The sequence below is a fragment of the Spermophilus citellus genome, assembly GCF_964194105.1.
Source record: "Spermophilus citellus genome assembly, chromosome: 3".
Classification (NCBI taxonomy): Eukaryota; Metazoa; Chordata; class Mammalia; order Rodentia; family Sciuridae; genus Spermophilus; species Spermophilus citellus.
The window spans coordinates 25,830,526-25,846,432 of record NC_138184.1 but is presented as its reverse complement, the minus strand read 5'-3'; the positions used below and the strand labels follow the sequence as shown (position 1 = coordinate 25,846,432).

At 53.3% G+C, this 15,907-nt stretch overlaps 1 protein-coding gene across 1 annotated transcript; it reads left to right on the top strand.

The window, feature by feature from the left end:
* Window positions 1-2,777: 2,777 nt before the first annotated feature.
* VILL (villin like) lies at window positions 2,778-15,851 on the top strand (the record flags this gene model as incomplete). Its single annotated transcript, XM_081288242.1, has 19 exons — window positions 2,778-2,843; window positions 3,012-3,086; window positions 3,409-3,614; window positions 4,959-5,067; window positions 6,251-6,361; window positions 6,656-6,855; window positions 7,233-7,311; window positions 7,402-7,500; window positions 8,110-8,245; window positions 8,559-8,659; window positions 10,570-10,707; window positions 10,816-10,974; window positions 11,474-11,653; window positions 12,213-12,358; window positions 13,213-13,357; window positions 14,625-14,807; window positions 15,011-15,091; window positions 15,284-15,559; window positions 15,738-15,851. The coding sequence occupies 19 exons, from the start codon at window positions 2,778-2,780 to the stop codon at window positions 15,849-15,851; spliced, it is 2,604 nt and encodes an 867-aa protein (XP_081144368.1).
* Window positions 15,852-15,907: the final 56 nt, after the last annotated feature.

Below are 15,907 nucleotides of genomic sequence, written 5' to 3'. Positions count from 1 at the left end.
TGCATGGTTTCCATGGGGTGCTAGGAGGGGCTGTGTGGGATGAACACAGCTCTTACCCGCTGGCTGACTGCTGACTGACTCAGCCCTGGGCAGTCCCCATCTCCCTTCCCACGGCCACCTTGCACGGTGCACTGTGAGCACACCAGGCCTAAGCTGCCCTCGGAGGCCCTGGACACCACAGTAGAGTGAGAGCCACTCTGCCGGTAGCTCTGTGCCTCTGCCCTCGCTCACCCTCGCTCTGCCAGGGAGGAGTGCAGGGGCCAGAGTAGCAGAGTCACTATCACACCAGGGGCCCAAAGGAGAGACTCAGCAAAGCAGCAGCAAGGAGAGAAAGCTGCAGCTGGCAGGGTTTAAGTTAAATGCACAAAGACTTCCATGCAGCAGAGAATGACCAAACCTCACACACACATTTCTGAAGGAGTTGTGCAGGGGAGCCCCAGGGGGTCGATGGCAATCTGCTGAGATGTAAGAAAATCAACAGAACAGAGAGCCTGCCTTCCTCCAATACTTCATGTTTCTCTCCCTCCTCTGCACACTCAGAACCCACAGAGTCCAAACCTAAGTGACCCAGGTCAGTTTGCAGAGTCTCTGTGTTAGAGGTCAGCCCAGTTTCAAGAATCTGTCAAGAGTGCTTATGCCTCATTTGCCCAACGCTTAGGCCAGCTGAGCTTGTCACTTGCTGCACTCTGTCACAGTCTTCAGAGACAGTTCTTGTGTGCACTCTGTCTTGGATTTATAGAACTTTGTCTCTCTGCAGAGCCTGGTTTTGCCTGAAGCCTCTGTTTTCAGACTCCGGGGCTCTTTCAACAGTGGGTCCCTGTTTCCCTGGGCATAAGATTTGCTTTCCCTGCAGAAGCTGTTGTGCATGCTCAGCTCATCTCTGTCTGCAGAACTTGTCTGGTGCCTTTGTCTGGGACACATTTTTGTACATAAAGACACTGCCCCTGTTTGCAAAGCTTTGTCTGTTCAAGCAGCACCTGTCCTCCTTAGCAGAAACAGTTCCCTCCACGTGAATGTCTCGACCTCAGACTGTGTCCCTGATGACAGAGCCTCTTTCTATTTTGGGCCTGGGTTCTTTCTGTGGTCTATGGGTAGCATCTTTGGCATTTGTCAGGACTTGTGCCTGTTAGCCCAGCCTATCTGAATTTCCCTGGGTAGAAACTGTCTTCTTGTAGGATTTGTTCTGATGAAGTTTACCCTGTTGGGGGGTGGGAGGGCTCTGTCTGTCTGGGAGCATAGGTGTCTTTCTGCAAAGCACACCCCTATCTTCAGAGCCTTTATCTGCAAAACTCTATTCCTATTTCCATGTGTACCTGTTAGAGACCCTTTCCCTATTTACAGAACATTTACCTGTCTCAAAACTGATCTTCTTCTGTAAAGCCCAACCCATTAGCAGGGCACAGGGCTTAGGGTCCTCCACAGAACCCAGCCCTGCTTCAGTCTTGCCTACATGTGGAGTAGATGTGCTGGCACACAAAGCTGACTCCTGCCACTCCTTCGGCAGCTCCTCCTTCTCTGGAGGAACCACCACTGTTTACAGAACCTGTCTGTCTGAAGACCCTGTGTTGGCTTGTAAAATCTCTTATCTGCAAATCACATCTCTGGATTTTCTGTTTACAGGGCCTGAGTCTTTTTTCAGAGCCTGATCTCTTTTTAGAGCTTATGATTATTTTCCTGGCCTAGTCCCATCTCCCTGTAAGTAGGAATTGAGTCTGTTTGCAGAGGCTACCCTGCATACAGAGCACACTCATGCCAAAGAGAGCCTGCCTCCATCTGCGAGGCCTTTCTCTGGCCCAAAATGGGACACCTGTTTGCAGAGCCTTGCCCCATCTATGAACTTGTCCATGTCTGCAGAGTCTGTCCCTTATACAAAGAGTCCCTGTCTTGAGGCTTGTCCCCATCCACGTTGGCAGAGCCTTTCCCAGTGTGCAAAGCTCCCACATGCCTGCGACACCCATAACTGTTTGTGAAGCCTTTGTCAGTGTCTACAGTCATGCTGGTTTGAGCAGCCTGTCTCAGTTGTCCTGGGCTGTGCCTGTGTCTGATGCACAGGCCGTCCTTGCACACACACACCGTCATTTCCATTAAGAGAACCGGAGACTTTGCAACCCTTTCTTCAGTCTGAGAAAACTGTCCCTGCTTGCCAAGACTTCGCCTGTTTGCAAGCCTTTTTCTGTCCACAGAGCCTGTCACCGTGTAGGTCCCTGCTGTTGGCATAGCCTGATCCTAACTTTGCCTGGAAAACCTGTGTCTATTTGTAGCTCGATTGTGTGTGGAGCCTGTCTTTGTCTACAGGATTGAGTTCTATTTCAAGAGCCTGTCCCTGTTGGCCGTCTGTCCCCGCCTGTTGAATCTGTTCCTACTGGCAGAGCTCTTGCCTGATTGTAGAACCTACCATTCTCTGCAGCAAGTGCCCCTGAGAGCAGATCCTGCCTCTGTCTGCATAGCCTGTTTCTAACTCCCTATTTGCAGCCGTTGCTGGCTTCAAAGCCTGCCCCTGCCCAGAGAGCTCAGCCCTGTTCTAAGAGCACCCAGGTCTCTGTTTGCAAAGTCTCCATATACTGGGCTACAGTGCCTGTCCTGGTTTTCTGATGTCTGTGTGTTTACAGAGCCCTCCTAATGAAAGTCACACTTCATGACGAAGGTGTTTTGGAGAGCTGTAGGTGGGAAGAATTCTTGTTTGGAGCCCGGAGAACAGGTGGCTAGGAGGTGGACCTACTACCTGAGAACTCTGGCTCTTGTTCCCTGTGTCCTCTCTCATTCCTGCCTGGTTTAGGATGAACAATAACAAGGGCCTCCCAGCCATCGACAGCCACAGAGACCTCCAAATATGGATCATCGAGGTAAGAGGTCTGACACACGGCACAGATGGTGACATGGTAGGTGTGGGGTTTCAGAAACCAGGCTCCTCCCGCCCCCAACCCAGAGCTCTCTCCCCTACACACACCAGGGGTGGAGATTTTGGGTGGAGGGGGGTCTCTGAGTTGTCACATGGCACCCTTTTCTCCCAGAACCTGAAGATGATGCCAGTACCTGAGAAGGCTTACGGGAACTTCTTTGAGAAACACTGCTATATCATCCTCCATGTGAGTCACAGGGATTGTGTTTGGGACAGAGGGTGACATGGCCCAGCACTGGAGACTCCAAGGCGCAGACACTATCTCTGCCCTAGAAAGAGGCAAGCTGAGAGCCCCAGAATCACTTCCCCCAAGGGGGGCTGCTGCCCTGAGCCCTCTTAGCCCCTGCTGCCCCTTCATGATCTGTCCACAGAGCATCTGCCCACCATCTCCTCCACGGCCCTCAGCACACCCTTTACCTCGTTTCCACCTGGGCCTTGATGCCTGGACTCCTCCCTGCTCCTGCTCCTCTGCCTGCCCACCCCCACATACACAAACACATGGACCCTAGGTCCCCCAGAGCAAAAAGGCCACACAGGAAGCATCCAGCGACCTGCACTACTGGATCGGGAAGGAGGCAAGCCCCGAGGCTCAGGGCGCTGCAAGCACCTTTGTGCAGCACCTGAAAGAGGAGCTGGGGGACCGGACAGTGCAACATCGGGAAGTACAGGGCCATGAGTCCGAGTGTTTCCACAGCTACTTCCATCCGGGAGTCATGTGAGTGCGGGGCAGAGTAGGGAGGAACTGGGACTGGGAGGCCCTGGTGGTGAATCCAGTGCTCAGGCTGCCTTGGGATGACTACCCCCATTTGCTAAATGGAATGTGTGTGTGTGCGTGTGTGCATGTGCGCGTGCATGTGTGTATGTGAGAGAGAGACAGTGTGTATGAGAGAGAGATAGAGCGTACTTTGTTGAGATACGACCCACATACCATACCATGCACCCATTTCAATATGCCATTCAGTGATTTTCACAGGCTTGCCCAACCAGCACCATGAGCAGTTTGAGAACGTTTTTATCACCCTTACAATAAGTGGTCCTTCATAACAGACTTTTTTCAATTAGCATGCTGTTTTCAAAGTTCATCCATGTTGTATCAGGCATTATTAATAATTTATTTTTGTTACCAAATACTATTCCATTGTATGAATATGCCATATTTTATTTATTCACTTAATGGACATTTGGGCTGTTTCCACCATGAACATTTGTATACAAGTTTTTGTGTGGACAGATGTTTTTATTTCTCTGGGGTATATACCTAGGAGTGGACACCAACATTGTTTTGAATTTTCTTCTATGTTGCTGTGCTGGTAGAAATGTCTTTTGGAGGGTGCTGGAGTTGTGACTCAGTGGAGTGCTGGCCTAGTATGAGTGAGGCACTGGGTTCGAGCCTCAGCACCCCATAAAAATAAAGAAATAAAATAAAGGAATTATGTCCATCTACAACTATATATATATATATATATATATGTGTGTGTGTGTGTGTGTGTGTGTGTGTGTGTGTATTTGTATACATATATATGTAAAGAAATGTCTTTTGCTATAAATTACTTTAATGTTTTTTAAATTAATAATTGTAATATATTTAGGTTGAACATAGGAACTTGTCAATATCTGACCATGTCTGCTTCATACAGTCGGGCCTACACTTGTTCATGTAGTATATACATGAACACATGCATACAAGTATACATGCATATGCAGAAACACACACCACCCCCTGTGCATGTCCACCTGTAGATGGGCACACCCCCCACGTGTAAATAGTCATGTCCTCCTGAACATATCTATGTCGTTACCCATTTCCACGTACTCCCATCCAGACTTACATGGGTAAATAGATATACACTGAACCTCCAAAAGAATACACATATACATAGATGCACACATGTCCACATCTCTACACATGGATAAAACACACATTCATGCCTCATGTTTACTCTAACATGCACTGAACAGGCACATGACATCCCCTATGCACGTGTGCATGTGCTCACTTTTTCACTCATTTCTACACGTGGCAGTGTGTGTTTCTAAGTGGGACCCGTTCCCTTCTCAGCTACAGGAAGGGGGGCCTAGCCTCTGACATCAAGCATGTGGAGACCAACATGTACAGCATCCAGCGACTGCTGCACATCAAAGCGAGGAAGCACGTGTCTGCCACCGAGGTGAGGGTCGCCAAGAATGCACTTGACTTCTGGACTCAGCTTGGACTGAGTATACTGAAGTATAAGGAAGTGTGGAAGTTGGTAGGGAATGTGGTGGGTGGGGATGAGCTGTCAGCATTCCCAGAAGGCCTGACTCGAATAAGAAGAGAAGGCAGAGCCAGTCTTCCAGCTCCACCTCTGCCACGGCTCCCTGGACCCTCTTCTTCACCTGTCTCATGGGCATGTTAGGAATTTGGGCAGGTGAGGCAGATAAGATTGTGCACCTGGTCCTTGTAAGCAGCACAATGGGAGGTGGCACATTTGTGAAGGAGTGCAGAGTCTCAGGCTCTCTCACATACACTGTCACTGTCACCCACAGGCACCCACACTGTCTCTCCTTACACCCTCAGGGCTACTCTAGTCCATATGATATCCATGTGCAAATCAGCACAGAGAACCCCTTGCTTCCAGGTGTCAAGAAATTTAAGGAAGATACTGATCTTGTTAGATCAAGTCATTATACTGCCATCAGGCCGGAATGTGGTGTAGTGATCACTCAGGAGTACAATGTCAACAGTGTGAACCAAGGTCCTTCAGTCTGCATAGTATGTGGCAGCCCTCCACAGGCTCTGCACTGTCACCCACAGATCCAGTGACCATGCATCCCTGATCATGCTGGGACACCATACAGTATTAAGTTTCACTATTATCCTGGCATAATTACTTGGAGTGCCCCCCCCTTTATCCTCAAAAGTGTTTCCATTTGGATGATAACTATCCATAGATACACACTGACCCCACACAAGCACATGTGCACTGTCACCATAAGCACACAAACTTGTTCATATTTGAGATACTCCCACACATGTACATGTACACACAGATAAATGCATACACCCCACCTGTATACATATGTGCAGCTTTAGACATACTTTGAATGAAAAGTGTCATGCTTAGTCATGTTCGCCCTGTGGATATAGCATTGTCTACAAGCACGCATGCCTAGAGATGTACACAGACACAGAGAGCCGCCCTCCAGGTTACTTTTGATTACATAGATGCATGCCTGCACATTGTGTTAGGTGTTGTTACAGTCACAGGGCTTCATGTGTCTAAGTGACATACTCCAGCTATGCTCCCCTCTGGCTGGGTGCTGCTAGTATGACACACTTGTTTTCTTCCCTGTTCCTCCTGATTCTGGCAGGTGGAGCTGTCCTGGAACAGCTTTAATAAAGGAGACATCTTCCTATTGGACCTGGGCATGGTGATGATCCAGTGGAATGGGTCCAAGACCAGCATTTCTGAGAAGTCTCGGGTCAGTGTCTGCCCTAGGAACTGGGGGTTCAGGGCTTGGTCCTACAGGTTTCTATCCCCTGTCTACCCTAAGAAGTGGGCTGGACTCTACCTCAATCAGAAGCACCTACTAGGCACAAGCTGAGTTCAGCCCCTGCACTGGTGATGGCCCCCCAGATGCCAGAGGGAGGAGACAACAGCTTTCCCTTCCTGCCATCCCTGCCTCTGGGAGCTGAGCAGTGACAGGAAAGATCTGAGCTGGGCTGCCAGAGTGAGGGCACACCTGGGAAGCCTGACTGCCATTTCCTCTCCACAGGGCCTGGTTCTGACCTGCAGCATCCGGGACAGGGAACGTGGTGGTCGTGCACAGATTGGCATAGTGGATGATGGAGTTGAAGTCACTGACCCCACACATATCATGGAGGCTGTGCTGGGTTGCAGAGTGGGCAATCTGCATGCAGCCATGCCCACCAAGAGTATTAACCAGCTACAGAAGGCCAATGTCCGCCTCTACCAGTGAGCAGAATTGAGGGAGGACAGGGTGGGCAGAACAGTCCAGGACTGCTTGTCCAGCATTACTGCAATAGCACAGCAACTCTAGAAAGCCCTCCAGTAAAAGCAGATGGATTTCTGGGACCTGGCATGTGGGACCTTGGGTCTATCCTATACTCTCAAATGATGTGTGGCAACCCTACTGGGAAACCCTTTGTGCAGATGAGGGAATGAGGCCCCATGAAGGTCAAGGAGCTGTATAAGGCTCTACGGCAAGGCCACAACTCCCTTCAGCTCCCATGCCTTCTGTCTTTGGGGAAGTAGAAGTTCTAAACAGGGGCAGGGTAAAGCCAGGCCAAGGAGGGACTGGGCTGCCCATAACCTGGATGCCTGTCCCCCAGTGTCTATGAGAAAGGCAAGGACTTGGTGATACAGGAATTGGCAACCCGCCCCCTAACCCAGGACTTGCTGCAGGAGGAGGTGAGAAAACCCCCAGCCCCTTGATTCATCTCTACTCCACAAGCCCAGCTGTCTGGACCACCTACTAACCAGACCTATCCTGGCTCCTAGGATTGCTACATCCTGGACCAGGGTGGCTTTAAGATCTACTTATGGCAGGGACGTATGTCCAACGTCGAGGAGAAAAAGGCTGCCTTCAGCAGGGCTGTGGTGAGGCCCTGGGTCCCTGTCTGAGAGACACAGCACAGCCCTGGGATCTGATTAGGGAGGAGACTGGCCCTGAAATCTGGCAGGGGGTTTCCTTCCCTGGGGATCTAAGGGAGGGGGAACTTAGAACTTTGACTTGGGAAATATCCACATCCTGGGGTCCCAAAGAAGAGGAAACCCTAACCTGGAGCCAGAAAGTGGATGCACCCTGAGCCATGTTCTATCTATCTAGATAGAGATAGAGATAGAGATAGAGATAGAGATAGAGATAGAGATAGAGATAGCACATGGCCCAGCCTTGAGGTCTGGGAGCCTTCTGCACTGGGTGTCCCCTCCTTTCTGGGGTGGGGGGTAGAAGTGGTTTGGCCTGGGTCTGCATGAGTTGTCATGGCCAGCTCTTCTCTAGGCTGGGACTTGGGGACCTCTGTCTGCCCACAGGGACCTCAGAGAAGTCGGTAATGACAGTGTCGGCTTGTTAAATGGGTCACAAACTTGTTAATTAACGCGTCTCAGAGCTGAGCTGCTTTTGCCGCTGTAGTGGGGGGCGGCCCCTGGGAGGTGGAACGCAATGGAAGCCCGAAGCCCCCAGGCCTGATCGAGTCCCGGCCCCAGGGCTTCATCCAGGCCAAGGGCTACCCGACCTACACCAACGTGGAGGTGGTGAACGACGGCGCCGAGTCCGCTGCGTTCAAGCAGCTCTTCCGAACGTGGACTCGCGAGCTGGGCAGGAAAAAGCTCCACCTGACAGGTGCGCGGGGGAGTCGCGGCTGGAGGGGCGGGGCCTGCCGGGAGAGGGGCGTGGCCTGCCGGGAGAGGGGTGGGGCCTGGCAGGAACACGTGGTTCGCCGTGAGCCGAGAGCGGGAGCGGGCGTGGCCCGGGCCGAGGGGTGCTGGACAGAACTCAGCACTAAGAGTGAAGGGGCGTGGCCAGAGCGTCCGGACTGGCCAGGGAGGGCCCTGGAGTCTAGGAGGGACCGTGAAGAGTGGGTGGGGCGGGGCTGGTGGAGGCTGGGACCTGAGCCGAAAGAAAGCTCCGTTGACATCCCTTGTCTCATCTTCAGGTAAATCCATTCAGGTAAAGCTGGACGTGGGCAAGCTGCACAGCCAGCCAGAGCTAGCGGCCCAGATCAGGATGGTGGACGACGGCTCTGGGAAGGTGGAGGTGAGGGGCCTTGATTTAACTAGCTATGCTTTGCCCACTGGTAAACCATACGGGTGGTGCTATCTCAGGTGACCCTAGGACACCCGGATGCACATCCACACACAACTGGGGACAACCAGTAACCCGTGCACATACACAAATTCTGTTTGATAGCTGACTGATACAGTCAAGCCTAATCATACATAGTTATATGTATGACAAGCCCATACATATGACAATACAGATACAGGTACTCATACTTAGTGATTGCATCATCATAGCCAGGTGCACAAGTGCAAATATGAAATTGCATGACTCTGTATCACACATGACGGCAGTCACACAATGGTCAACACCAACACAGATGCACAGCCACACATAATCTATTCCCAGCCCCCTATACAGTCATCAACTGTGAACCACTCATCTGGTCTCAGACCAGTGTGCTAGGAGCCGCAGGTGTTGAAGGCCACTTCCAGGCTCCATGCAGCACACGATTGCACACTGATCTGCTGGCTGACCCTCAAGCAGAGGCCTTGGTATCCTTTGGGACTCCGTTGTTAAATCTATAAAGTGTGGGCAGAAATTGGTCCCATCTGGTCCCAAGGCTGATGTGGGGATGCTGTGAGATTACAGAAACGGGACCACTGGTGAGGGGTCCTAGTTCTCCAGGAAGGTTGAGGTCAGAGGAATACAAGATGCCTCCTACATTTGCCCTAATAGAGATGGGCAGAGGAGGTGAGTGGTGGGAGACAAAGAGAGGAGGAGAAGCACCAAGTGGGGAAAGAAGGGGGAAAGGCCTGCAGAGGGGAAGATGGGATGCTGGGTGGGTAAGGAGACTGGGAAAGGCAGGGAGTGGGGCAGAGATGGAGAGAGGAGGAAGAGATGGGGTGCAGGATGAGCAGGGAGAGTTGGGGGTTCAGGGCAAGGAAAAAGTAGGTGGGGAAAAGGGGTGCATTGAGAGAGACAGAGGGGGCAGCAGGGAGAGAGCAAGGAAGGGAAGCCCATAGGTAGGCAAGGGAGCGAGGGAAGGAGAGTATGGGACCCAGGCTCCAAGCACAGGGAGCGGAGGCAGTGGGCAGCAGGCAGAGAGGCCTGAGACGGGAGGCCTGGTTTCCAGGTAAGTGCCACTCTTGGGTGGTGTGTGGCCCAGATGAGCATCTTCTGCAAAAGGCAGGGTTCTGGATCCTCTGGTCTGGAGGGAAAGTTCCCCCAGAGAAGCTTTTGGGCTTTGTGTGGGTAAAGGATGCCCAGACGTTGTTTCCTGGCCTGTAAGTGAAGTAGGTGCTGGGATCCCCAATTTGCAAGTGGGAAAACCAAAAGCTTTGAGGGCCTCACTGCTAACCACACAGACCTGCAATTTGACCAGGGTCTGTCTACCTGGCTCCAAAGGGTGGCTACCCAGGGGAACAGGGAACACTGACAAATGTGAGGAAGTGTTTTCCTCTCAGATTTCGAGCAGGCTTTGTTGTTGTTGTTGTTGTTTTAATGACACTTGAAAGCCAAAAGGGCATGTTCCCTAATGTTTCGAGGCCTGACTTCTGCTGACCTGGCCTGAACAGTGTCTGTGTGAGGTCCTGTCTGCCCCTGACCAGGGCTGTGGCTGGCGGGGCTGGGACTTGGGATAAGTGTGGGGCAGGGTGGTCCAGGTCACATCCTTTGAAGTCCTTGCCACTCGTTTACTCAGGTATCACACGCAAACTCAGTCTTGGCTGAGAGCAGATCAGCTCAGGTTTGATGGGTTCCAGGGGTCCGTGGGGGAAAAGGGTCACCTGCAGATTCAGCACAGAGCATGGGGAGGTTGCAGAGCTGGGGTGAGCTCCTTACCTACACAAGAAGAGGAATGAAAGAGAGCTTTCTGGGTAGGTGTGGATAGGCAGGCTGGTTCAGGTAGAGGAGCTACCTTTGCCCACTGGTTCCCTTCTCCTCAGATGTGGTGCATCCAGGACTCACGCAGGCAGCCCGTGGATTCCAAGCATCATGGACAGTTGTGCTCAAGCAACTGCTACCTCGTCCTCTACACATACCAGAAACTGGGCCGCATCCAGTACATCTTGTACTTATGGCAGGTGCACCGGCTGGAGGGAGGTGGTGCACACCTTAAAGTCTAAGAGCTAGAGCCAGAGAAGGAAATGTGAGAGCTGCCTTGGGCCATCACTGTCTCCCAAACCCCACAGGGCCATCAGGCCACAGCAGAAGAGACCAAGGCCCTGCACTCTAATGCTGAGGAGCTGGACCACCTGTACCAGGGAGCTCTGGTGCAGGAGCATGTGACAATGGGCAGCGAGCCTCCCCACTTCCTTGCCATCTTCCAAGGCCAGCTGGTGATCTTCCAGGTAGAGCCCACCCTGCTGCTGCAGGGGCAGCTTCTCCAGGCCTCGACATGGCCGTAGCCCTTGCATGAACTTGCTAAACACCTCTTCAGGTCTTGGGTCCAGCATTCCAGCACGTGGTTTCCTGGTGCTTGTCCAAGGCCCAGGAATCCCAAAGGTGACCCCCGCTCAAGTTTCTTCCCCTAGTCCCACAGATAAGCATGGAGCAGGAACACAGGCAAGGAAACCGAGTCAAAAGGGACCCAGTGATGTCATACCCGGGTAGAACTGCTCCCCATGTTTCACCTTCAAGGCCCAGGCATTGTGCCCTGACCCTGCAGAGAAGGGGTGAGGGGTCCACTTACAAAGGGCTTGCTTTCCCGTCCTCGACTGATGGATCCCCACACTCCACATTCAGAGGATCCAGAAGACAATGTTGGCCTAAGTCTTGGGGCAGTTTGTCCCTACTGGGACAGAGAGGCAACCCCCCTGCCTAGGAGCCTGAGGCCTAGCACTTTTCTAGGGGAGCACTGGGCACCACGGGAAGGGGCAGCCAGCCTCTGTCCCCAGGCTCTTCCACGTGCAAGGCACTGACGGCTACAACACCAGGACTATGGAGGTGGCAGCCCGAGCTTCGTCCCTCAACTCCAGTGAGGTCTTCTTGCTAGTCACAGCTGGTGTCTGCTACCTCTGGTTCGGGAAGGTACCTGTAGGACTGACTGCTTGATTCATACCTGGGGACCAGCCCAAAATAGGCCAATGGGGGTGAGGTTAGGGCAGGGGTGAGGGTGAAGAGCCACAGCACACCTGAAGGAACTGGGAGGAAGTCACAGAGCAACAGGTGGATGTGCAAATCCATGGGTTGGAGCCAGGCCTGGCCCAGGATCCCTCCCCTCCTTCCTGCCTTAAGCAGAGGACATAGCCCATCCCAAGTCTCTTGGGAAAAGGGGAAGGCCTACTCTGGTTTGCTGGAGTTTTCTATGAACTTCAGCATGAACCATGAATCACCCTCAAGCCTGGGAATCCCCATTCATACTCTGGATGCAGAGGGGGATCCAGAACATGTGACCCTGATTAGCCCTGGAAAAACTGAGTCTTAGAGGGGAAAGAAGGGAGATAGATTCCTTGCTCACATATGCCCTGCTACCGCTTGGGTCTCCTGTGGCTCAGGCCCAACTTCCCACAGGCCGGGTGAGTGGGATGTAGGACTGGAGGCCACGGCCTGCCCCCTGTGGGGCTTGACCCAGCTTTATGCTTGCCAGGGCTGTAACGGTGACCAGCGTGAGATGGCACGGACAGTGGTCACTGTCATTTCCGGGAATGACAAGGAAACGGTGCTGGAGGGTCAGGAGCCTCCCCACTTCTGGGAGGCCCTGGGGGGCTGGGCCCCCTACCCCAGCAGCAAAAGGTAAGGGGATTGGGAGGAGAGTGTTCTTATTCCAAGGAGGAATTGAAGCCCATAGGGGGTGGGTGACTAATCAAGGGTCACACAGGGAGCTGGAGAGATGACTAGGACTGAGGACTCTCAAATCTACCCCCCAGAGGCTCAGGAACAAAGCCCACCCTTCATTCACCAGGCCTGGGTTACTGGGATCAGAAGATTCCAGGAGAGTAGGGGAAGTGGTGCCCTCTGCTGGCCTAATCCTCTCCCTGCAGTGTCACTGTCCTGGGCAAAGGCACTGTTCCTCAACATTCCCCTCCTGGCCCCGCCCGGTAATTGAATGAGGTATATGTTGGAGGAAAGGGCAGAGTTAGACCTTAAGGGAAGAGGTGGCTAAGTTCCAGGCCTTGCTGGTGTGACTGTGGGGCTTTGTTTTTGCACCACACCTGCTGAGTCTCCGGGGCTCAGTACGATCATCCCCTCACCCAGTCCATCCTAGCTTCCCTTCCTGACCCAGGGCCTGAGGCCACGCCACCCAGGGGTGAGCCTAGGGGACTCTCCCTTCCCAGAGAGGGTGCTGTCATACCCTTCCCCAGTGTCCATTCCAGGGAAATTCATGGGACAGCTGGTGTCACAGCTGGCTGGGGACAAATAGATCACCTAGTCTGCGTTCTCCATGGACAGAAAGGAATTGCAGCCCAGTGAGGAGCAGGGGGCTCCTGGAGAGAATTATGGGGTGGGTGAAGCCAAGAGGAAGGCCCAGTCTCCTACCCCAGAGAAGTTGCCTCCTGGCCCTGGGGTGGGTTCTGTGTGCTGAGGGCGGGCAGGGCCCAGGCTGCAGAGGTACAGCACCTCTGTGCCCCATGCTCCGTGCTGGCCAGGCTCCCGGAGGAGGCCACCAGCTTCCAGCCACGACTGTTTGAGTGCTCCAGCCAGGAAGGCTGCCTGGTCCTCTCAGAAGTGGTGTTCTTCCGTCAAGGGGATCTGGACAAGCATGACATCATGTTGCTGGACACCTGGCAGGAGGTAAGCGGCCACTCCTGCCTGGCTGGAGTGTGAATGCGGGTGTGTCTGTATTTGTGTAACTGGGTATGACTCCACATAAGCTGTGAGTGAGTGACTATGACACTAATGGTGCAATCATGTGGCTGTCTGTGTCACTGTGTGAAAGTACTGAGTCTTCTATGGGTCTTGTCTGACCGGGACCATGAGTGTAGTTGTGTGTAACCCTGAGTACCTTACAATGCTGTGTGTGGCTCCAACTGACAGCACACCTTGGCTGGACGTGTCAGGGTGGAGTGAGTAACTGTCAGTGGATGGACTGACCGTGGGCATGTGGGGTGATTCTGTGTGACTATTGCTCTTGGATATGCGCCTGGGTGGGAGACTGATGTGTTAGTGACAGTGGGGTCAAGTAACTGGCTAGTACTGGCCAGACCTTGGGGACTCTACCATGAAACTCATCTATGTGTGTGTGCGCGCGCACGTGTGTGTGTGCACGCTCATTTGCTTACATATATATGTGGCAGATAGAAAGGAACCACAGGACCAGAGGTGGGTGTGAGCAACCGAGTGACTCTGTGTGTCTGTGCCACTGTGTTTCTGTGTGACTTTCCAAGCTAGTGCAACTGGCTGATCACATGTGACTGTCAACCATGTGTTGGACAACAGTGGATGGCAATACGTGGCTGTGATTTGCTGTCGGGCTGGATGACCAGGGAGGCTTGTGTGCCTTTGTATCACTGTGCCTGCGGAGGCCACGTCTGTGGCAGCATGTGGGTTGGTGGCAAGGCTGTGGGCATGCACCTCAGAAAAACAAATGAGACCTTCCTATAGCTGCATTGGACCTGATCAGCCCCAGCTCTCTGACCTGATTTCCTCCCACCCTCCCCTTGCTGATTCTGCTTGCTGTTCCTGCAACATGCCAGGCGCATGGTCACTTCAGGACCTTTGCACTGGTGGCTTCTTCTTCATTGTCTCCTCAGACATACATGTGACTTGCTCCCTCATGAAAAAAAAGTCAGGGATTTTTATCTATTTTTTAAATTTTTGACTCCCCAGTGCCTGGCATACAGTGGGTGCTTAATAAATATCTGTGGGACAAATGCATGAATGCATGTGGACCTTCTTGTGTTCACTGTTGTGTGGGTGGCAGCATGCTGGGTGTGTCCGGTTGGCCAGGGCTGTGTGGGTGGGGTTCTGAGGTCATCAGATAGACAGGGAGCTGGGAGGAGGTGTGTGGCTCCAGGCAGCCCCTCCACATGTCCCAGACCAGGCCCCCTCTGTGGCCCAGATATTCCTGTGGCTTGGTGCTGCCGCCAGTGAGCGGAAGGACGCGGTGGTCTGGGGCCAGGAGTACCTGCGGACCCATCCAGCAGGGAGAAGCCTGGCCACGCCCATTGTGCTGGTCAAGCAAGGCCACGAGCCGCCCACTTTCACAGGATGGTTCTCCACTTGGGACCCCTACATGTGGTCGGTGAGTAAGGCCCCAAACCCCTAGCCCCATCCTCATTTGGGGGGAGCGGGACCTCCCGGAGCCAACTGAAGGAGGAGGTGCTGGTCTGGCTGGGGACCTCCAACATGTGTGAGGGAGCTCTGACCATGTTCTCACTGGCCTTATCCCAGGGGTGCCCCTTCATCCTGCCTAGCCCTGATAACTGACCTCATTCTTGCTCCCAGAACAACCAGTCCTATGAGGAGGTGGTGAAGAGTGGGGTCTCCCACTTGGGAACAGAATCTGCCATCTCTGGGATCACAGCAGTGAGTACTGGGAACCCTACCATGGCATTGCCCACAGTGGTGTAGGCTTGGATAGCACCATCCAGAGTGGGCAGGGGCCTGGTAGGTGGTCAGGGTTGCAGCTGGGGGCAAGAGGCAAGTGGGTTCAATGTCGCCTCCCCGAGGAGTGCCTATTTCCAATCTTCCCCAACATGAGGTCCCCTCTCTGGACAGGAAATCAACAATTTCCAGCTATCCCAGTGGCCAGGCGAGAGCAGAGCAGGTCCTCCAGACCTGCCAGCCATCAAAGACACCCAGGACATCTCAGAGATGGAGTTGGGGCCCAGGGTAGGCGGCAGAAGTGCCAGCACCAGCATCAGCAACAGCAACAGAAGCAGCAGCAGCAGTAGCAGTGTCAGCTTGGTCGACAGTGGGAGCCTGCCCCCCGAACAGCTGAGGTACCAGGCCGTTGAGGACCTGCCACAGGGCGTGGACCCTACCCGCAAGGAGGTGGGTGATCACTTACTGCCCCACACCTAACGCTGTGCTGGAGGAGCCCAGGACACCATCAGCCCATTGTGCAGGGCTGGGAGGTGTGTCCCAGATGGGTGGCAGTGCCCTGATGACATCTCTAGGTAGGATAGGACTCTGGGCTCTCATGACAACCTCCCCTACATCCCTCCCCCAGTTCTATCTCTCAGACGCTGACTTCCAAGACATCTTTGGGAAATCCAAGAAGGAGTTCTACGGCATGGCCAAGTGGAAGCAGCAGCAGGAGAAAAAGAAGCTGGGCTTCTTCTGAGTCCGGGGGGCTCTGCTCACACCCCCAGACCCCCTCACCTTTGCCAATAAAAGGCA